Here is a 24,277-nt window from a genome sequence, read left to right as displayed (position 1 = left end):
GCTGTTCTTATGTATTTCAAGCTACCCTCTGCATGCAAGCTTTGGTAAAGTTGAGTTCATTCAGAACTCATGTCCTAAGTTGCATCATCCCATTCATCCATCACTCAACCTACGTCAGTTCCCAGTTGAGCAGAGCCTTGATTTTACAGTTTGTATGTTTTCAATTTTGTCTTTGCTGTGCCCCTCCATATTTTTATGTTCTTTTAATCTTGCAACCCTCCCTCCATACGTGTGCTTATTCAATTTTGGGCTCCAGATTGCTTTTGTATAAATCACTTTGTCATTAGCTCTGTTGTATTTTTTAAGATGACAAGTCCCGAAGCACTGGAATTGCTTTTCTACCTCTCTCTATCTCCCTATTCCTCTTATCTCTAAAATGCTGGTTGCCCTACCTTTTGGTCATCTTTCCTGTAGCTTGTGTGCTTCAGTGTCATATCTTTCACCAATAATGTTCTTGCAAAGCACATTGGGACACTTTGCTCCTTCAAGGACAATCTGAGTTGCAAATTCTGTTCTTGCTATTTAGTTTGATAGAATTGTTATTTTAAAAACTACTTAATGTTGTATTTTTCCCCAAAGCTTCAAAGGTAGCATGCCATTTGGGTGATGTGATGTAGAAAGGGGCTACAGTTAGCTAAATTATTTGTATCTAAGTATGTTTCGGGCCTGTTGAATCAGACTCAATTGCACATATCATTTTTAATCTTTGAGGGCTCCCAAGTACTAGCAAAGCAGCAATATGACAAGAATAGTAACAAGGCATTATGCTAAATTTTTGTTATGGAGCAGTCTTGGCAATGGAACAGTGAACAGTCCTGTTCTGGGAACAATGTTTGTTTACTCTGGAGGATTTGGCTCATTCTCCAGCTTTTGGTTCCCGTTCAATACCTTTGCTCATCTTTTATTATGCTTCAGCATGAACATTGAATTCTCCCACTTTAAGTAATCCCCACACCCCTTCCCTACACCGCCTCCCCCCCCCCAACCATGCTGCTTTTCTTCCGTTTCCTAGCCTATCTCTTTTTTTTTCTCAATCCCCCCTTTTTTTTTCCTCTTCTTACCTTTGACCCATCCCTTGGTGGATCTGCTCTCCCCTCTTCCCCCACACCTGCCTATCACTACCTGCATCTTCCAATCACCACCTTGTGCCCACCCCACCTCCCCTCTTTTGTCCACCTATCACTGCTCTGCTTTTCCCTCCTATATATTGGGCTTCAGTCCTGAAGAAGGGTCCTGACCCGAAACATTGACTGCCTGCTTTTCTCCACAGATGCTGCCTGGCCTGCTGAGTTCCTCCAGCATCAGTGTTTTTCATCTAGATTCCAACACCTGCAGTCCTTTGTTTCTCTAGGCTTCATCTCGGCTATATATCAGCCTTGTTGAGCTTGCTACTCATCATTCTAAATATCAGAAATGTTAAGCCTTATCTGCATTATTTCTAAGCATAATGCCCTCTTAAGTAGACAAAATCTATACACAATACTCCAGGTGCCTTCTCGCCAAAGTACTGTGTAATTACAATGAAACTTCACTACTTTCGTATTTCATTTGTCTTGCAAAAGAGGATGTCATCCCATTTACTTTTCTGGTAACTTGCACATGCATGATGACTTGTTTCTTGTACAAGTCATCTCATACCATTCAGCTTCTTGCTCTCTGAATACCAATATCTCATACCACTTAAATAATATTCTGCTTTTCTATTTTTACAAAAGTGGATAACCTCTCATTTTTCCACTTCTTGCACCTTCCAATACTCATTTAATCTGAGTCTATACTTTACAAACTCTTGGAGTCTTCCTCCCAACATGCTTTCTCGCCAGCCTTTGTATGCAATATACCTGGTTCTTTCATTTGTCATTAATGTGAATGTGAAATACCCGAGACCTCACCAATGTAGGTTCCCCATTAGTTAGTTTGCCAACCCATTTATCCCACTAATCTACCTAAGCTATTATATTTACCTTCCACACCACGGACCCTTATCTTGCGTACCAATCTTCTATATGATGCCTTATTAAATGCATTTTGGAAATCTAAATTCATTTGCGTTTCCACTTTGTCGGTTACATCCTCGGAGTTCTGTAAATTTGTCACTCTGCCTTTCACAAAACCACGTTGAGTGCTTTGTCATGTTTTATGATTTCTAAGTGTCCTGCTAGCAATTAATCTGCCCCCTTCTGAACTTGTAGCATTCTGCTTACTAAGGACCAACTCTTATATCGTTGTCAAATCAGGATGTTGCTGTTGTGTTTTGACAAACTGACCTCTATCTCTTCGGCCAAGCATCAGCTTCCAGACACAGCCTTGTACCTGCAGCTGAACCAGACCATTGTCTCTCAGACGATCACTGACTAATTTGCATGGGAGATCTTTCCTCCACAGATTCTATCCATACAATATCCCAAACCCCTCAGCCTGCCATCTCCTTTCAAAGCTCCATAAGCAGGACTGTAGGGGCAAACCATTATTTCAGCCTGGCCTTGTACAATTAACTTTTCTTTTCTCCTTGACTCCCGCTTTCTTCCCTGGTCCAGTCCCCTCTCTCTTGTATCTCTGCCACTTTGACAAATTTGACAAATGCTGCAATCTTGGGTACATTGAGCTTAGAGGCTTATTGACACTTGAGAAGAATCTAGGGGGAATGAGCAGGTACATGGAGTCGTACAGCACAGAAGCAGGTCCTTCAGCCCACTGTCCATGCTGACTATTGAGCAGCCATTTACCCTAATCCTATTTTATTCATCCTACATTCCCATCACCTCCTTTTTAGGTTCTACCATTTGTCTACACAATAAGGGTAATTTCCAGTGCCCAATTAATTTACCAAACTAAATATCTGTTGTATATGGGAAGAAATCGTAGGTGGGAAGACATCGATATGACCATGGAGAACATAAACCACGCAGTGGTTGTACATTTTGGAAGAAGAAATAAACGGGCAGATTATTATGTAGACGGGGAGAAAATTCAAAATTCAGAAGTGCAGAGGGTCTTGGGGGTCCTTGTTCAGGATACCCTAAAGGGTAACCACCAGATTGGATCGGCAGTAAGGAAAGCGAATGCTATGTTGGCATTCATTTCAAGAGGAATAGCGTATAAAAGAAAGGAGATGTTGATGAGACTCTATGGGGCACTGGTGAGACCTCATTTGGAATACTGTGCGCAGTTTTGGGCCCCTTATCTTAGAAAGGATGTACTGATGTTGGGGAGGGTTCAGAGAAGATTTACGAGGATGATTCCCGGAATGCAAGGGCTTACATATGAGAAGCGCTTGTCGGCCCTTGGACTGTATTCATTGGAGTATAGAAGAATGAGAGGGGACTTCATAGAAACATTTCGAATGTTGAAAGGATTAGACAGAGTAGATGTGGCTAAGTTGTTTCCCTTGGTGGGTGAGTCCAGGACAAGAGAGCACAGTTTTAGAATTAGAGGGCACCCATTTAAAACAGATGAGGAGAAATTTCTTTAGCCAGAGTGTCGTGGATTTATGGAATTCTTTGCCACATACAGCTGTGGAGGCCTGATCATTGGGGGTGTTTAAGGAAGAGATTGATAGGTATCTAATTAGTCAGGGTATCAAGGGATATGGGGGAAAAGGCTGGGAATTGGGGCTAGATGGGAGAATAGTTTAGCTGAATAGCCTACTTCTGCTCCTTTGTCTTGTGATCTTGTGACAGCTCCAGAAGTCAGGATTGAACATAGGTCACTGGAGATGTCAGGCAGCAGCTGGGTCACTGTGCCACGCCTATTAAATTTCCCTGTTAAATTTTTCAGGCAACAAAGAAGCAGAAATTGTATGAAAATGAGAAAATAAAAATGATTAACTTTTCTTTTTTATAAGAAAATAAAACTTTTAAGAAAGTACCATTTAAAAGTATAACTTTATGGATGTCAAGCTTGAGTATTGTTTGAAGTACATGCATCCAGGCAATGAGAAAACATATCATCACATTACTGACTTGTGGAAAGATTTTAGAAAATCAGGAAATGAATCATTCATCACAGAATACTCAGCAGCTGAATTGCTTTGACAGTCACGTAGCTAGCTTGGTTTACCTTGTTTTCGCTGATTGCCAGGATGTTTATGGTGGGGGATTCAACGATGATAAAGTATGTTGAACATCATTGGTAGGTGGTAACTCAACAAAAGAATGTATGGGATAAAAGGGCTGAAATTTTTCAGGAAACGAAGCCTTGAAAACACTGTCTGCGTAGAAGTCACCCAGCCGACAGGTGTCTAATAACAATGCACTATTTGTGTAAGATTTACAATGGTATGTAGAGTGCTGAAATAAGGCATTCAGCTTGACTAGTCTGTCCATGCTGGAACTCCTATCCCGCATTGAAATTTTCTGCTAAAGGGACTGGAAGTTTGTATATATCACAAAAATGTCATGGAAAAGTCAAGGCTAATTAAATTTTGCCTTTTGTATCTCAAGGATGAGAGAACAAGAAGATAGAAATGATGTTTAAACTATACCAAGTCCTAGCTAAATGATGATCAGGAGCTAAAGGATGATCAGGGGGTTGCATTCCTGGAAAACAATCAGTAATGCAAAGTCGTGTCATCTATACATGCATCAAGAAACGCAGGTTGATTTTAAAAAAGTCGTTGAAGGCTGTATTAACTTTGCAGGAAGTGCAGTTTAGCTTTACAAGGATGATACCTATATTTAATAGCAGCATCCATTTTTATTTCCTACATGTATTTTAAAATGGGGAGATGTTGGTCAGTTATTGTTTTAAAAAAAATCTGCAACAATTGTGTGCAAATATGCACCTTGCCAATATGTTTTAATGTGCTTGGATTTATCAATGTTAATATGCAATAAAATGCCATATATTGGTTAATGTAAAGTAAATATTTTTATTGCAATAGTAATTTTAATAAATTGATCATATTTTCTTTTTATTCTCCAAATAAGGTTGGACTAGAAAAGGAAGTTGGTACAGACACACAACTCGTGTATGTGACAACAGGCGTTCTACTTCAAAAAGTTGTCAATGCAAAATGCTTGACTGAATTTACACACATCTTCATTGATGAAGTAGGGTATATTTAATCAACTTTTTCATCCCATACTGTCAAAGCATGATTTTTTTATGTTGTACTATGTCTGTTATTTTCACTTGTACCTTTACTAGTTCATAATATCCCTTTTTTCAGTAAATAAACAATTGTAATCTTTTATATAGCCATTCATAATAAGAACATATAAAAATATAGCAAGAGGAATAGGCCACAAAGCTGCTTTAGATGGGTCTGATCTGATCTTGCCTCAGCTACAATTTCTGCCTAACCCCCAGCACTCCTCATTCTTCTATAGCCTCAGATCTGTCTATCTTGGTCTCAGATGTTTTCAATGATTCAGCTTTTGCAGCTGTCTGGAGGTACGAATTCCACAGATTCTAGCCCTTCTAAAAGGAGAAATTTCCTTCTCATCTCCAACTGCATAGACAAGCCCTGATTCTGAAATTATTCCCCTTAATTTTTGATCTCCTTGTGAGGAACTATCCTCTCAGCATTCTCTTTGTCAAGCTTCTTGGAATCTTGTTTCAGTAAAGCCACTTTTCAATCTTCTAAACTCCAATTATTGTAGGCCTAACCTGCTTGACTTTTCCTCTAAAGACAGCAGGTGTTAACTTAGTGAACTCTCACTTGTATTCAAGACTATTCAAAGCATCCCTCCTTAAAAAAGGAGACCAAAACTGTTTGCAGTACTCCAGGAGTGTCCCTGTAGCAAGACTTCTCTACTTTTATACTCCATCCCCTTTAAAGGCTACCATTCTATTTGCCTTCCTAATTGTTTGCTTTACTCTTCATTTGCCTGTATTTGTTAATCTTTTCATTCCAGGTCCTGGTTGTACACAAGTACTCTCAAATACCAGCAAAGTGGTGGAAAGTGTCAAACTAGCATTTACTTGCTAATAACCTGGGATCACCAAGACCCAGATTCAGTTTTGCTAGGACCACTGGGCTCCATGCCTCCTTGCAGTCTTTGAGCCCAAACCAAAAGGCTGAATTCTGGGGATGGTGAGAGTGAATGCCTTAACATTGAGGCAGTTTTTGAACAAGTATAGCATTGAAGAGCCCTGGTAAATCTGAAATCAAGGGGCATAGAAAAGAAAATGCCTCCATGTTTGGTGCCATACCTAGTACAAAGGAAGATAACTGTGGTCATTTGGAGGACAATCATCCCAGCCTCAAGTCACTGCAGGAGTTCTGCAAGGCAATGCTTTAGGCACAGTGGGAATGTGTGCTGATGATTGCATAATGTTCAATTTCATTTAGATCGCATCTGAAAATAAAGGCATCCACCCCTGCATGTAGCAAGGCCTAGACAATATTCAGACATAGGCTGACAAGTGAATTCTAAAAGAGCAAGACAATGACCAAGTCCACCCACCTACTGTTATGTTCTCTGGCACTACCATTGCAGAGTTCCCTGCCATCAACATCCTGGGGGTCACCAGAAGCTGAACTGGACATGCACGTAAATAGCATGGCTGCTGGAACTCCCTGCTCAAGACCACGGTGGGAATATCATCTTCCAAAGGACTGCATCTCTTCAGGCAGTTAGAGATGAGCAATAAATGCTGGTCTGAAAAGAGAATAATTTAATGATTAAATTTATTCTGTTCTTCCTTTGCTCCCACCCACCTCTGTTATTTCTCTTCTTGAGCCTGAGTGTTCAACTATAGTCTGGTGCTTAATAAAAATGCCCACTTACCCAACACAACTGGACAAGACAGTGATGCAGATTCAGACATTTTGAGAGATGTATTTGCTGCAAGTTTATCATTCTGCAGAATGGCACTGTGTGAATATAGAGGATGTTGGTTATTTAGGTAACATGGGACTACCATTCACGGCAGGTTTTGATTGGACAGCAGATTTGAGTACAAGAGTGTAAATGTGTAGGGCCATGGTGAGACTACACCTGAAATAGCACACGCCTGCCTCCATTTCTTAAGTTCTTGTGGCTGATTCTGGTTTAATACCAGGTCATCCTGAGTTCTTCAAAATTAAATCAATTTTAATGAAAGATTAAATTATAATTTTCACTTCTGTCAGCTAATGGTAACCATACTCCTTTGTATAGTATGTTATAGAGCTATAAAGTTGCCATGTTCTGCAATCTGCCTCTGATCTTTTCATCAATTAGTGTCAAACTAGACACTTCTGATGCTTTAAACATGTGGAAAGGGTGTTCCCTTTTGTGGGAAAATCTATCACTAGGATCACTGTATACCAATGGGAATAGTAGCTGTGTTCTCTGTTCGTTTAGGACAGGTGAATTTTTTTTGTTTTGAGAATTGAGTCTTTTGAATTCTCTTCCTCAAAGTCTTGTAAAAACAAGAGTCTTTGAATATTTTTGTGACAAAGGTAGATGAAGTTAAGTAAGCAGGTGGATGGTTGCTATGGAGTTGAGGTAATGATCACATTGGTCACAATCTTATTAAATGATGGAGCAGGTTTGAGGGTTCTATTAGTTTACCCCTGCTTCTGATTTGTATGTTAACATGTAAATTGGCCTCTGCAATCTTGGATTAGGGAATTGGGTTTGTTTGTCCTTGTTACTAACCAGTCACCATTGGTGGATGTAAGGTAATTTTGCCAAATCTTTTCACTCAATGTGAACAACCCTTTAAGGCTAACTTGGGATGAAACACTTTAAAGACTCTGGCACTTTTTAAAAACCAAGTAGGAGTCTTTATCTTTAGGAAAATAGAGGTGAAATTTGGCAGGAGAAAGCAAAACCAATTAATTTCCTAATGAACACTCCTATGTGTACTGCAGAATTAAGGCTGGAATTAATCTTTTGGATTCAAATAATGTTATTGAGTAAATGTGTTGCTTTGTATAGTTGAAAGCAATCACTACAAAAATGAATCTTTTATCATGTATTAAGGCAAGTTTGATAGTAATAGCAAAACTTAACCTTTTTTGATCAATTGGTGTTATTACATCTAGGTCCATGAGCGTAGTGAAGAAATGGATTTTTTGTTGTTGATTGTTCGCAAGCTACTACGTACTAACTCACGGTTGATTAAGGTGAGGTGAAGCAACATTTTGCAAATGTTCCTCTTTGGTAACGTCAGTACTGCACCTGTTCCAAAATGTAACTCATTCGAGAATTTGAATGTGTATGTTGCAAATGGGTCAGTTTGAGGAGCATGTGTGGTCAATCAAAGGAACATGCATAATCCTTAATGGTCAGTTTTCCACCTCCCTTTCTCTCAGATTTAAGTTTGCCAGCCTTTACTGTTTTTACTGGATGATGGAATTTATTGATTAGTTTTGTATGTGACATGTAACTTCTCACTATACAGTAGTGTTCATAGAAGCACAAGGTTACAACATATAAGAAGGCTTGTAAAGTCCAAATTGGTTCTATGAAAGCAGTCCAGTTATCCTACGGCTCTTCCTCCTCCCCATAGCCCTGCAGATTCATTCCTTCCACACAGTTATCCTGCTCTTTATCCAGACTTCCACTAATCACCTTCATTCTATGTCCTCTAGTTTTTGACCCCTCTATCAATAGAAACAGTATCAGTGTCTTCTCTGTTCATATCCACCAGGATTATAAACACAAATCAAAAAAAAAAGTTGGCAGTAATCAAGCTTGTGCACCAGTCCCTCTACTTCCTCAGGAGGCTAAAGGAATTCGGTATGTCCCTGTTGCCCTCAACAATTTTTAGCAATACACCATAGAAAACATCCTATCTGGATGCATCACGGTTTGGTGTGGCAACTGCTCTGCCTGAGGCTGCAAGGAACTACAGAGAGTTGTGGACACAGCTCAGTACATCACGAAAACCAGACTCCCCTCCATGGACTCTCTCTACACTTTTTCTCACTGCCCTGGTAAAGCAGCCAACATAATCAGACCTCGCTCATCCCAGACATCATCTTCATCTTCATCTCCACCTCCGCCTCCTCTGCTGCAACCCAAGGACAGCTACTATCCTGATGTTAGAAGAGTATTGAATGAACCACTTGTATGATACAATGGACTCTTCACCTCAGTCTACCACATCATTATCATGTACTACCTCAATGTACTGATGTGATGAAATTATCTGTATAGATGACATGCAAAACTAAGTTTTTCACTGTACTTGGTATATGTGACAATAATAAATCAATTTACCATTCACTAGATTTAGCTTTGCCAGTGTGGAGAGACACTTTGATGTTCCAAGTCAAGGACTCTTCATCAGGACTAGAAAAGTGAGAGGACAACCCTGTTGTGACTTATGGAGAGGGGTGGAGAGAACTATGTCTGTGATGGGCTGGACGTAAACATTACTTGGAAAAACAAGCAATTGGAGACGGGAAAGAAAAGCAAAACAAATTGAAACAGAAGGATACAGCAATGTCTATGGTGTGGGGGGAGGGCGGGTGGAGTGGGAAGGTTTACCTGAAATTATTAAGTCCCATCAGCTATAATGTGGCCAGACTAAAGATGAAGTGCTGCTCTGCAGCTTACATTGGGCATTGTTGGAGCAGTGTGGGAGATCAAAGACAGATGTTGGAATGGGAGTGGACAGAAAGTTAAGTGACTGGGGAAAGGAAACTTAGAATCATCCTTGCTGATTTATTGGAAGTGTCGTGCGAAGTGGTCACCCAGTGTGCATGTCGTTATTCTAATGCAGAGGAGACCATATTGTCAGCACTGAATGCAATACGTTAAATTTGCAGAAGAATTGCTGTTTCACCTAGAAGGACTATTTGGGTCTCTGGATGTTGAGAAGAGATAAAATGGCAGGTATGGTATCTCCTGGAGTTGCATGGGAAAGAGCTGGGGGAAGAAGAGTAGTTGCTGGTGATGGACAAGTGGATTGGGAAGTCGTGGAGGGAATACTTCTTTCAGAGCACCAGAAGAGGAGGGGAAGATGTCTGGTGATTAGAATTCAATCATTTTAATTGTGGTCCTATAAAACATTTTTAGATTTAATCTATTCATGTGTATCGTGGAGATTTGGCTCCAAGCTTTGAAATCAATGTTTCTTGATGATTGCAGGTGATCTTAATGTCTGCAACCATTAATTGTATGGAGTTTGCAGACTATTTTGCAGTGCCATTCCGGAATAGCCTCACCCCAGCATACGTATTTGAGGTGGAGGGAGCCCCACATAGCATCGATGAGTATTATCTCGATGATCTCCAACATCTTTTTCACTGCCCGGTGAGATGATTTTAAAAGAAAATCTTGAATATTTTAACAAAAGGACCATCTTTATGCAAAATAACTCCTCTTGCATTGATTTTCTGAAATTTATCAGCACAGAACAGCATAGTTTAACCTAATGGTGCAAAGATCATGTTTTAATCTTGATTGTACAGTTATGTTTGACTAATAGTCTAATAACCTAATAAGCTGAAGCCTCAATTCAACAAAATGGTTAAAGCTGAAATTATGTGCAAACCTTGTATGTATGTAAATTGGCTATATTTAATGAACTTATTGGCTAATTTGTAGCAGTTTGCCTTGTAAGTTTCTGTAGTCTGCTGACCAAGCAAATTTTGTTGGATAACAAATTTTGTGAAAAATTACAAATGCTTCAAATATAGATGTTACAGTTTAACATGAGGGTTCCTTAATAGTCTGAGCAAGAAGGAAGAGGGATGCTAACTTCTGTCAGAGAGGGTCGGTGGAGAGGATTTTGAAATTAGGATGGCATTTAGTAGATGATGAATGAAAATTCTCCTTTTTGAGGCAATTGAGGGTACTATATCATCACGGTTAATATGGAATTGTAGAATAATATCCAAAAGCCTGGTCTACAGAACTATTGTGAATCCTCCAGTGGTAGTGGTGTAATTTACATTACAGTTATATAATAACTCTGGAGTAAATAGTTAGTATCAAGGCCTATCTGGTTCACCAATATGCCACACTTGCCCATTCTGGCCTTTGTGATCTTGGGCCTGAAACAATCTTGTTGACAATGCCCTCTGAACTAGCTTGTTTGAGAGGCAATTTGGGATGTGCAGTAAATGCTGATGTAGATAGCTCTTATCCTGTGAGTGAATTAATAAAGTATGATGCATCTTTGTGGGAAAAGAAGTGTGCAATGACAGACAAGAGAAAAGCACAAAATTAGAGGCAAACAGAGTAAGATCAAACCAAAGCAGGGACTTTCTTGGTCATTCATGGAGACTCATAAAACACGAGGCAGTTCCAGAATAATCAAAGTTAAATTGTTTTGATTTGAGAACTTGTGCATTGAGCTTGAGGAGACGAAACGTGCAGAGATCAGATTGAGATTTAAAGCAGTCAAAGGGAAAAATATACTTCTGCGGAACTCTGGCATTCAACAAAGCATCATTCAATCTCTAGTTCAAACAAATTTATTGTTTTAAGAGGTAATTCAGTTTTTGATATCTGTGTTTTTGGAACACAGGAACTTATGACTCCAGATACATCAATTTAACCAACAACACATAATATAATTCTGTCGTGGAAGTTTGAATTCTGATTTTTAAACCTAAATCTGTAAATTCAATTTCTGAAACTAGCTGGTTGATTAATGAACCTAATGGAATGAAACCGAATATTATTGGATGTATTTTGCTTTAATATTACACCAGCATTGTTAACTAATTTAAATGGCCCAGTAAGCCATGTGGCTGAGTAAGAATGTGACCCCCGACCACCTTTCTCGAGAGGACCTAGGAATGGCCAATAAATATAAGTTACCAACAATGCCCACATTTCATGAATCTGCTTTTTTTAAAATATAAAGTCACTTTGCATTGTTTGATGTATTCTTAGATACGGAATAATGATCCTTCTACACTTAAATCCTAGGTTGCACCTTCATTTACCAATGATCCAAAAATCGTCCCTGAAGTCTATAATATAGCTGAAACTCTGATCCTCTATTTTGATGAACTAGAAAATGAACAAAGTGGGTAAGTGACAACCAGGAATTTAAGTTAATTTGTTTACTTTAGCTGTTACAGCGTTTTGGCAACTACCTCTTTTATCAGTGAGTACATTTAATTATGTACTTCAATTAATGGCTGAAGCAAATATTAATGAGTATATTAACGTATCATTTAATTTTAATAGGTCGACAGGAATGAGCTTGAACCGTGGCAGTGTATTGGTATTTTTGCCAGGTACTTGTTTAAGTATTAAGACTCAAGAAATGTGCTTCTCAAGAGTTATTCCTTCTTAATGAGAGCCCCAAGCATATTCTGGGGACAAATGTTCAATCCCCCAAATGTATTGCTTCTAAACTGTACTGGCAAAGATTAATGTGAGCAGGAACTGCTCATGTTCCATATGGCTTTTCTTGGGAAGCCATAGAATTAACCTATATCTTCGTTCTGAAACCATTGAAGCACCAAATGGACCGAAATGGTTGTGAATTAATCATGCTAGAATATGCTTTCTAATATAAGGGAAATATGGTTTGGCTGCCGTTCCTATTAACTGAACTACATCAAGTTAGTGCTTTGCTTGTCACCCCCAATGCAGCTTCACTTCAGCATCTTTTATTAACCTAAAATGGTGCATGCATTATGATGCTTTTTTTTCCGACATGGTTGTTGTCAGCTAAAGTTACTTTTAAGTGCAACTTTGTCCTTGCTTCTGTACTAGGGCAGATGTTTATATGACTTGCTGATCTAATTTTGCTAGTTTTAGAACATAGAATAGTAGAGCATTGGACAGGCCATTCAGCCCATGATGTTGTGCTGATCTCGATGCCAATTTATACTAAATGTCCTCCCGTGTATCATCCATATCCCTCCATTCCCTTCATATTCATGTGTCTATCTAAAAGCCTCTTAAATTCCACCAAACTGCCTGCTTCCACTACTACCCCTGGTAACCCATTCCAGGCACCTACCACACTCTGTGTGAGAGGGGAGGGAACTTCCCTCTTACATCACCATTAAACTTCTCAAACCCCCCCACCCCCCAAAACCTTAAGAACGTGTCTCTGGTGTTTGACGTTTCTACCCTGGGGAAAAGATTCTGACTGTCAACCTCGCCTATGCTTTTCATAATTTTAAAAACCTCCTATCAGGTCTTCCCTCAGCCTCTGACACTCGAGGGAGAACAACCCAAGTTTGTCCAACCTTAATAGTCCAAACTTGTACCTTCTAATCCAGGCAGCATCCTGGTAAACCTCTGCTGCACCCCCTCCACAGTCTCCTCATCCTTCCTACTGCACGCAATACTCCAAGTGCAGTCTGACTAAAGTTGTATATAGCTGCAGCATGACTTCCTTGCTGTTGTACTCTACACCCCTACCAATGAAGGCAAGCATGCCATACACCTTTTTTACCACCAAATCCACGTGTAGTCACTTTCAGTGAACTATGGACCTGGGCCCCAAGATCCCTCTGTACCTCAATGCTATTAAGGGGCCTACCATTAACTGTATACTTTCTCCTTTCATTTGACCTCCCAAAGTGCAACACCTCACACTTGCCCTGATTAAGTTCCGTCTGCCACTTCTCTGCTCATATCTGTAACTGATCTATATCCCGTTGTATTCTTTGATAGTCCTTTACACTGTCCACAACTCTGCCAGTCTTGGTGTCATCTGCAAACTTGCTAATCCACCCATCTACGTTTACATCCAAATCATTGAGAGAGAGAGAGAGAGAGAGAGAGAGATAGATATATATATATATATCAAACAACAGAGGTCCCAGCCCCAATCTTTGCAGAACACCACTGGTCACGGACCTCCAGCTAAAGTAACAGCCTTGCACCCCCTACTCTCTGTCCACTATGGGCAAGTCAGTTCTGAATTTCATACATCTTTATCTTCTGAATCAACCCACCATGAGGGACCTTATCGACTACCTGTTTTAATGTTAATCACAAATTTGTCTTGTTAAGTATTATTATTGAAATACCTTTGGCTCAGCCCTCTAATCATTTGAAGTTTTTAAAATACCAGATTCTTACTCAGTGTATTGCCATCGATTTGTCTTAGTTTTTGCTATTTTACACATTAAAAAATGAAAGAACAATTTAAAGATAACAGCTTGTCTTAATGTACATTCTCTCTTACACTGGCCACTCGTCATCTTCCTCTTCATCTCTATCCCAACATTTCTTAAGGTTTGGCGGAAATAAATTACATGCATGAGGTCCTTACGTCAATGGTTCAAAAGAGGTGAGGCATTTTTTGTGATTTGATTTCTACATTATCATGCATCAGGGAAGAAGATCATCTCACGATGTCTTGAGACTATATTGCTTGCTCAATAGCTGTTTTAAATTTTAAAAAATGAGAGATTTATCTGCTTTAGAGGCTTTATGTAAAATGCAGGTGTCTGTAAGTCACAAGACTTTTGTCAAAATGCTAATGGTACAAGTTACTGGTATTTAAAACTAGTATAACTCTTAATGTGTTCCATTTCTTCATGTAGGCAACAGACAATCCAGTATTGGGAAACATGACAGCATTTTTAGTTTATTTGTATACATTGCTATTGGGCTCACTTCAATGGTTTATTGCTGTAGTGATTTCATGGAATGTTTTTACACCTATCAATTTGGGAAAGTCAGAGTTATGGAACCTTACAGCACAGAAGGAGATTGTTTGGCTTATTGTGCCCTTACTGGGTCTTTGAACAAGTGTCAAGTTGGTCTCAATTGTCTACTATTGATGTAAGACAACTGAGATCAATTTCATAGATGTAAATTTTCTTTAAGAAATTTCTTGTAAATTTTTTTACTACTTAAAGCATGTTTTGAATAAAATATAATTAAAGAATTTTATTTTTCCTTTTATTGTCCCTTCAGAAATTGTCAGTGTATTATAATTTAGCGTTTTTCTGCAGTATATAGTATGTCTGTAGGTGTCACTCTGATAGAAGTTTTGAATAATAACAATGTTGGTATCATAGCAACTATACATCTAACTTTTTTAAAATCATGTACGGTACACTGACAGTTAACAAAATAGTTGGAAATGTAACTTGAAAAATGCGTAATTTATTCCCCTACATTGAGAGTAGATCGGTAAATCATAAATTTTCAGTTTGGTGAGAGTCCATTTGGTACATTTTACTTTTGTTTGCTTCACAGGCGTCAATTGCATCAGTTACTCTTTACCATAACCCTTTACTGTATCCATAAGCTGCGGTTTAAATATTGTGAAACTTGGTCAGATTTTTTTCCTAATTCTTCAAGCATTAAAAGTTTAGCTAAGCTTGCAAATTGTAAATTACATTCCTGGTTCCTGCTTCAATCTAGTAAGATAGTTACTCTTATAGCAAAATCTTGTTTTAGTAAAGTAAAACTACAAAGTTCCAAAGAACTTGGAATGCTAATTTTCCTTCAATTTAGAAGTGCACCTCCAACAATAAAGGATGTAAAGTTTTCCTAAGATGCATTCTTTTACCTGTAAAACTCTCAAAGTACAGTTTTCTGACTATAGGCTGCATGTATATCCACTGCACTCGAGCGTGACCTTGGAAGAACAAAGTAATGTGTTCCTAACCCCTGTGCCGGGCTACAGAAAGGTGAGAGTGACGATGAGCTTTTTGAAATTTGCAGGAAAAAAAATGACTATTAGAAAATTCTGTTAAAATTGTATTTGGCTTTATGATTCATTGAACATTGAGCTATTATTTACTCATCGTGATAGCTTTTACTTCACTAATAGGGTGCCGTTTACTTTTAAATGGAGGTTCCCTTTTGCAAATTGAGGAAATGTAGTTGTCTTGTGCAGTATACCTTAAAAGAAACCTGATGAGCACAGTAGATTTTCAATATATTCAATGCTTGTATTAAGTACTATACATATTAGGGAGGTTTATTTTATGGAAAATCCTAAGGCAAATTGGAAATTTCATTGTTTCTAAGTTGTGTACCTCAGTGAAAGAAAATTGAGTAGGTGACATCTACTTCTTGTAGAAGAAGAAGTAGATTTGCATGAAGGTGCACAAGGTAAGCAGACTATGCAGCACATAATTAATTGTCCAAATTTCTACATTTGGCTGTTTCTTAGCCTGTGGATAAACTAAATTAGTAACTGCAAATCACTTAGACTTTTCAGTTGAAATGCATGTTTTCCAACTGGCCAGCGTCAAAGTATTTGCATTTGGTCATATTTAAGTTCCATTGTCTAATGGCTGGATGTACAAGATAAATGGTCATTGGATAATTCTGGCAAATAATGCTGGTGTTCATTGCCTAAAGGATGATGGCATTGATTTTGTGCAGTGGAAAGTTTGGTCTATCTGTTCTGACTGTAATTTGGTAGGAAGTGAAATTCGCTTGCTCAGAAACTGCAAGAACTCTGTCCACGAGTACGTGATTATTTGCAGGTTCCAGACTTCATTATTAAGGTTCAGTTCCTACATTCTCCCTTCATAAACTTAAGCTGCCAGTATCCTAAATGGCACTGTCTCATTAACTCATTACTCTTGTACTTGCTAATCCACATTTGCTCCAATTTAACAAATGTCTTGATTCGTCTCTCATTTTTGTTTTAAAATTTGTCAGTTCCCTTGTCCCCTCCCTATCTCCATGGTCACCCGCATTCCCCTGAAGAATCCAGTCTCTAATTCTGTCTCTTCCATATCCTCATTTTTAATTGCTTGACTCTTAGTAGCCCTGCATTCAGGGTCAAGGCCTTGTTCAGGAATCCTTCCTTGAACCTTAACGTTCTTTTAATTTTCTTTCCTCCTTTTCATATTAAACCTGCAATAGGCAAATCTTGGGTGAGACCATAATCTGAAAAGGGGTATATTGTCTTCACTAATTGAAAATCAAAAACTACAGATACAGGAAATGTGAAATAAAACAGAAAACGCAGGGAATGTTCAGCAGGTCAGGCAGCACCTGTGGTGAGAGAAGCAAAGTTCTGGTGAAGGGTCATTGACCTGAAACAAATTTTATTTCACTCTCCACAGATGCTGCTTGACCTATTCAGTTTTCTTGTAATTTTCTGACCTTATTCATCAATAGTTCTGTGTAGGTTCTTTATATTGATTTCATGGATAGGGGAGTTTGCTGTGAGATGCAATTTAATGAAATGGGCTTATATTCACTGGAGTTCAGAAGAATTAATTTCTGGAGAAACCCATACAAGAGGAATTGATGGGGTGGATCCAATGGGGCTCTTTTTTCTAGCTGGCGATGCTAGATCTATGGTGGTTAGTTACAGGATGAAAGGTTGTTCATTTAGGGCCAAGATGGAAATTTCTTTATCTAGAATTCTGTAAAATCTTGGAATTCCTTACCAAGGAGGGCTGCAGATGCTCATCATTGGGTTTATTCACGGGTGTTATTGATAGGTCTTTGGTGCTATTCTGAAGACTACTTTCCTGCCCAATTCTCTCAGGTGTTCATAGTCTTGAGGCTTCTATGGATACAACTTACTTTTTGATCTGGTGCTCTTGCCATTTATTATGCTATAAGATTGTTGTAGAAATGAAGAAATTCTAATTTGTGTGTATTTTGCACTGGATCATTATTCAATTTTTCTATTCTAAACAGATTATTTTGTCAACAAGTATTGCTGAAAGCTCTGTCACGGTTCCAGATGTTAAATATGGTAGGGCTTCATTATTATGTCTTGATCATTATAGAATTTTGCTAGCTGTGACTAAATTTTGGATCATTTGAAAATAAGGTGATCTTCATTTAAGACACAGACAGGACACAATTTTTTTCTCCCTCAGCATCTTGAGTCTTTGGAACTCTCTTCTTCAAAGAGTGGTGGTAGCATTCCTTTGAATATTTGTAAGGCAGAAGTTGATAGATTCCTGATGGGCAAGGGAATGAAACATTACTGCAAGTAGAAAAGAATGTGGAGTTGAGTTCAGAAATGGATCTGCCATGATCTCATTAAATGGTAGAGCAATCTTTGGGGCCAGGTGATCTATTCCTACTCCTAATTGTGTACATTCATATGTAACAGTTCTCAACTTGAATTTCAAAACTCTTGAGGGGGCATATACTTAGAGTTTATAGTTTGCCAGAGGTGGAAAAAGCCCACTGTGCCCATGCCATCCAAAAATAGACTAGGTCAATCCCACCTCAGTTTTCTGTGCTTGGCCTTGTAATTTGTAAAAACATGATAACATAGGAAATAGAAGCAAGAGTAGGCCATTCAGCCCCTTGATCCTGCTGCACCATTCAGTCTGACCATAGCTGATTATCCAAATTCGGTATCCAGTTCCTGCTTTCACCCTATATTTCTTGATCCCTTTAGCCATAAGAACATGTCCAACTTCTTGAATATATTTAATGATCTGCTGTTTTGGCTTTTCAAAATGTTCATCTAAACACTTTTTAACAGAGGTTGAAAGTTTTCATTTTATTATCATCGAATCATGAACATTTAATTGAAGAGTCAAAGGCAAATCACAAAAATAGAATTAGTAATTTTTCAAAAATAATTTAATCTTGCTTTTCCAAGTTCTTATTTGAGGCTATGAGTGTACATAGCCAAAATTTGAATTTGCACCACCTATATAACATCCAACAGTGGGTAAGATGAAAACTTGAAGCAAGCCTTTCTTGAAGGAGAAATTGTACAAGAAATGACTTGTGGACCTCTAGAGACAAAAATGTTTACTTTTGCAACTGAAACATGGATAACCCGAAGGTCTTGTTTATCAGTTGCAAATAATCTGCTGCAGGAACTCAGTGGGTCGAAAAACATCTGTGGGGAGGAAAGAATTGTCAGCGTTTTGACCCGAAACATCAAAAATTACACCCCCCCCCCCCCACCCACATATGCTGCTTAACCTGCTGAGTTCATCCAGCAGATTGTTCATTGCTCCAGATTCCAGCATCTGCGGTCTTTGTACCTCCATCTTGTCTATGAGAACTTGCACCATCTATCTGGTGTGGATATGGTGGTTGGTGATCCAAGCACATTAGTATGGCTTGACATATCTTGGAATACTAGAAAGCACATCACATTAATATCTTGGAGAATTTCAACCTCAGGACTGTGAAGGGCGATGATGAAACTACCTTTTGTAGTGTACAGTTTCAAGTAATTTATTTTGTGGTTCAGAACTTACAGCATTTCAAAGAAGGAATTGTAGTTCATTTGCCATCAAGAAACCAAATTATGTATGAAGCAAAGATTTAGTATTTTCCTTGTAGGTTATATCTTGGCCTGCCTCAACTCCCTGGATTTAAGGTATTCTTTATCAAAGGACCAAGTGTATATTTTGTTTTGTGATTCTTAAGCATAATTGAATGGGAAGTGTCTCAAGTGCATAGAAATCTGTGAATGGGATTCATCCGGATAGATGTGTAAGGATCTTTCAGATTATTGTACTAACGTAATCCTTTGCTTTCTTGCTACTTGTTTCACTTGCATTAAAGCATCACCTACACCCAGTTAACCATGTATTTTGGATTTCAGTCCAACATCTATGTTAGTTATGTCTCCAGGACCTAGTCACCTGTGTTTCTGCAGTATGTTTAGCTTTCTGCAAAAAAAGACATAAACATGCCATGTTGCCAGAGAAGTCTGGGTAGATTTTTATGTAGTTCTTCTTCATGACTCTGATTGGGGTTGTCTGCTGTTAATTCTTCTTGTATGATGCAGTAGAGAGTTATAGCAGGTTTTAGTCATAACCACATAACTTAATTTTTAATTCAAGCTATCCATATGTATAAAAAGTCATTAGAATGTGTTGTATTAGCACAGTTTTGAACAAGATGTTCCTTAAAATACCCTTATTTAATTTTGAAATATTAATCATGTCAGCTAAAAGTGACAAATATCTTTTTCTTGTTCTAACAATGCTAGTGGTAGATTTTTGTTTAACTCGCATTCTGGTTTGTGATGAAGACACAAACTACCAAAGCCTTCGCTTGAGCTGGGCGTCAAAGATGAGTTGTAATCAGAGGAAAGGTAAGAATTAATGCAGTTATGCATTTATTGAATGTCTCTTGACCAGAAACTTAACCAGTTACAATAATGTTGCGGCTATGTGCAGGTCAGAGGCTAGTAGCCTGCAGGAAATGACTTTCATCCTGACTCCAAAGCCTTTCCACCATCTGCAGGGCATGCTGTGAATATTCTCCACGTGGCTGCATGAGTACAGCTCCAGCAACCCTGGAAGGTGACACTATCTAGGACAAAGTGGTCCACTTGATTGGTAGCAAATCCACATGTCCAAATGTTCAATCTTTCCATCCACACACCAGTGCTGCTGTATCTACAAAATGTACTGCAGCTACAGACTGAGGCTATTTCAACAGCACCTCCCAAAAGAATAATCTCCACCACCAAGAAACACAATGACAGTGGGTGCATGGAACAATCCCACCTGCAGCTTTTCCTTAAAATCTCACATTCTCACTTGGAAATATTTCTTTATTGTCTCTGGGTCTAAATTCCCTTTACAGCAACACTGTGGGAGTACTTTCATCAGTAGGACTGCAGCAGTTCAAAAAGGCACAAACTGAATGGCAATTAGACATGCACAATAAATGCTAGCTTCAATAACACCTACATATTACAAACAAACAAGTGCAAAGGAAATGTATAATTTGGTGGGTTTACAGTCTTTTCAAATATTTCGATTCATATTTTTCAGGGATTATTTACGTCAAGGGGAAAAGAAAGAAATTGTATAGTATATGTACAACGAGGCCAAATTGCAAGATTTGACTTGTGAATGGGCACAAGGACAAGAAGGAGATGTTTTCAGGACATCCCAAAGCACATTTTCAGCTAACTCTTTATTTTTAAAGTTAGTCTTTGTAAACTTGGTAGCTAATGTTCATGGTAAGATCCCACAATTATGAAGTGAGATAAATGGCTAATTAAGCAGTAGGATGTTGCATGAAAATATTATTGTTAAATGAATCATGAATGCTTTTCAGATGGTTGAAGTTTATGCAACTAGGCAGAGTGAAGCATTTGAAAGACCAATCAATATAGCAAAGGCAAAAAATGATTGTGCCTCTGCAGTATGGAATTGAAGAAATTTGTTATTATCCAAATAATGAACTGTTGGAATTTTGTCAAGAGAATTTGCCACATACTCCTTTTTCTTTCTTAGCAAATTTTGTTTATACATTAAATAGGCCGTGCTGGTCGTGTTTCAAAAGGATACTGCTATCGGTTAGTGACACGTGATTTCTGGACACACTGCATTCCTGATAATGCAATACCAGAAATGCAGGTAAACATCCCTTTATCCAAGGGAAAAAGAACTTGGTGCTACATAATCTGCTTTCACTTAAAAATAAGACTGCTTTATGCATTATTACTTGGATGAATACTGGATAGTATGGATAGATCAAGCATACATTATTTATATTTTTTTAAAAAAGTAAGATTTTACGTATTAGTGTGTCAAATGCATTTCATGCCTGTCAGGTGTACGTGTGGATATTTCCATTATAAATTTATTAAATGCAAAGAAATTTATCGATGCTAGTGACTTATTGATAAGTAAAACATAAATGTGTTTTTAAATTTTTCTCAGCGTTGCCCATTAGGCAGTACTATACTGAAAGTAAAATTGCTGGATATGGGAGAACCAAGAGCTTTGTTAGCTTCTGCGCTATCTCCACCTAATCTGAAAGAGATTGAACGCACAGTCCTGCTACTAAAAGAGGTAAGTAGTTGAGCAGTCTCCAAAAATTGATCCTTTGCAGTAATTCTCCTCTCTTTATCAAATGCCAGTGCTTCAATGTTAAGGATTAGCTTTAATAGAAAACAATTGCCATTTGCTTGTGGTACTTCTTCATATGGCAAAAAAAACACTGAGCTGTTTTGACTTTTTCTTTACTAAGGTGGGAGCACTTTCTGTTGAAATGAAAGGAGTAGAAAACCCATACGATGGAGATCTAACTTTCTTAGGAAGAGTGCTGGCATATTTGCCTGTGGATCTCCAGTTAGGAAAACTTGTAGTTTTAGGACATGTTTTTGGCTGTTTAGAAGAGTGCCTTATTATTGGTAAGTATACAGAAAAATAAATGGAGTGCTGTTGCTAAACAAAATCCAAATCGTTTTACAGGGACTCGCTCTAAGTAAATTTTAACTTTCTCTTCTAGCTGCTGCTCTTTCGCTGAAAAACTTCTTTGCAATGCCTTATAAGCAGCACCTTGAAGGATACCGGTACAGTTGAATTTTTGTTTTAGAAAATGAAGTGAGATGGACAAGAGGAGAGATGGAAAAATGTTAACCTAATAAAATGCTCATCCTTCCATTCCCAGTACTAAAATCTTAATGATCTTTGGTATTAAGACTGAGAATATCCATTTGGCTGCCTGTGCATTAGAATGGTTGAAGGCTGCACTAAGCCAAACCTCTTTTAAGAACTTTTCATGTTCCCTATATCCACCCCTATGCTCTTCATGCTCACAAGTCTCACCTTTAGCATCCTTGATCTCCAGTTCCACTAATGACAGGAGTTGGGATATCCTGGTAGGATCATCCATTGAGGCATATGGGTAGAACTGGGGAATGAGAGAGGGCTGGTCTCTTTGCTGGGGGCTATATCAACAGCCTCCCAATAATCAGCAAGAATTAAAAGAACAGATGTATAAGTAAATTGCAGGAATGTGTAAGAGCAATAGGGTTATAGTAGTGGGGGACTTTTAACTTCCCCAGTATTGACTGGGGTTGCCTTAATTCAAGGGACTTGGGTGGGATGGAAGTACATATTCAGCTTTTTAAAAGTACTGAGGGTTTCTGCCTCTACCACTCTTTTGCACTCCCATCACCTCTAGCTGAAAATGTCTTTCATCTCTCCTCCAATCATTCTACCAACCACTTTAAATTTGTATCCTTTAGTTTTTGACTCTTGAACTGAGGGAAATGGGTCCTTCCTCTTTACTCTATCTAAGCCCCTCATAATTTTATGCATCTGTGTGTCAGCATATAGATCCATTTGCTCTCTTCTAATCACATGCCTCAATCTAGGTGCAAATTCCTTAATCCACCATATTTACAATTGAATCAATGGCTTTTTATGCCACCTATATATAATAGTTTGATTTTGTATTTCTTATGGTTAAATAATGATTCATGACAAGTTGGGAAAGAATGTAACTGAATGCATTTGAACCACATTGTCCAAACCATTAGCCACTATATACATCGATTAATTGGGAGTCTAGATGTGTCTGACAATTCCATTCTCTCATTCTTCCCTCTTTTTTTTATATAAACCATCTTTCGTATCTCTTCTTGATGAAATAGATGTACATTCTCTCTCGGTGATAAAGCTTTATTTTGAAACACAACAGTTAAATTTAAACCTATGTTCAGCTCCATGAATTGGCCTTTGGCAAAATATTGACTTTCAGACTTCTGGAAGTGTTTGAGCAAAATCTTTAACAACTGTAGTAGAAGACAATATACAATTCAAGGGATAAATTTGATTGTTTTGTCACTCTTTAAGAAAAAGAGACTTTTGGTAAGTGGATAGTTGGGAAAGACCTTAGCAACAGTTTTGAGAAGATTTTAGGACATTGTGTAAATTGGTTGCATATCCTTGCGTATGGTTGCAACCATAGGTTGCGTAAATTGTGTCAAATCTTCACTGCCATTTTCCATCATGGAAGTGGAACTAGGAATTGACAACAGAAAATGAAGTTGAAGTGACAAAAATGTATGAACAATCAGCAGAGTATTGCCAACTGTGTGCACACAGATGCAAGGTTTTTAATGCGTTTAACTGTGAACATTAATGCCTTCTACTCATGAATCTTAGTGCTTTGATTATAATTTGTGTTTGTGCAGGAATAAAATGGAGTGTTCAGATGGAACATTAAGTGATTGCATAGCGCTTGTGAATGCATTCAAGGTAATAAATAACTGCTGAATTGTTGTAAGTGCAAACTTGCTGTACATTACATAAAACTTCATGTAATAAAGTAAAACGAGGATTTATCAATAACACGGCATCGGGCAATGGATTGGAGGTGGGGCAAATCACATGACTTGCATTCAAAGTCTGTTGTACAACAAATGAAGTCCATGTACTTGCTTTAAAGAGCAGAAGAAATTAAAATTACAGAACCTTCTCCAATAAAATCAGAGTACTTTCTCTAGAAAAATGCAGAAGATGGAGGAAAATTGCATACAAAATTATGTGTGCATGAAATCAATGTTATTTATTATGGCTTGCTTGGGGGATTACCCAGTCATCCACTCGTAAAATAATATAGATGCAAGACATATGAAATAAAAGCAGAAACTCTGGAATTGCACAGCATGTCAGGCAGTATCTGTGAAAATAAAAACAGTTTTTAAGTTGCAGAGAAACTATGTTGGGGCATGTGGGCAGAGGGTGGGG

General features: G+C 38.2%; 1 protein-coding gene across 1 annotated transcript in view; it reads left to right on the top strand.

The window, feature by feature from the left end:
- Window positions 1-24,277, top strand: part of tdrd9 (tudor domain containing 9) — a 67,342-nt gene that overhangs the window by 5,339 nt on the left and 37,726 nt on the right. The window contains 14 exon segments of the mRNA XM_052017528.1: window positions 4,929-5,051; window positions 7,979-8,059; window positions 10,032-10,196; window positions 11,823-11,926; window positions 12,087-12,136; window positions 14,100-14,154; window positions 15,424-15,508; window positions 17,490-17,547; window positions 19,768-19,872; window positions 21,054-21,151; window positions 21,458-21,589; window positions 21,768-21,930; window positions 22,029-22,092; window positions 23,722-23,785. Of these exon segments, the coding sequence (XP_051873488.1) occupies window positions 4,929-5,051; window positions 7,979-8,059; window positions 10,032-10,196; window positions 11,823-11,926; window positions 12,087-12,136; window positions 14,100-14,154; window positions 15,424-15,508; window positions 17,490-17,547; window positions 19,768-19,872; window positions 21,054-21,151; window positions 21,458-21,589; window positions 21,768-21,930; window positions 22,029-22,092; window positions 23,722-23,785 (1,347 nt within the window).

The sequence above is a fragment of the Pristis pectinata genome, chromosome 1 (genome assembly GCF_009764475.1).
Source record: "Pristis pectinata isolate sPriPec2 chromosome 1, sPriPec2.1.pri, whole genome shotgun sequence".
NCBI lineage: Eukaryota > Metazoa > Chordata > Chondrichthyes > Rhinopristiformes > Pristidae > Pristis > Pristis pectinata.
Note: the sequence above shows the minus strand (reverse complement) of the source record. Positions and strands in the feature narration are given on the sequence as shown.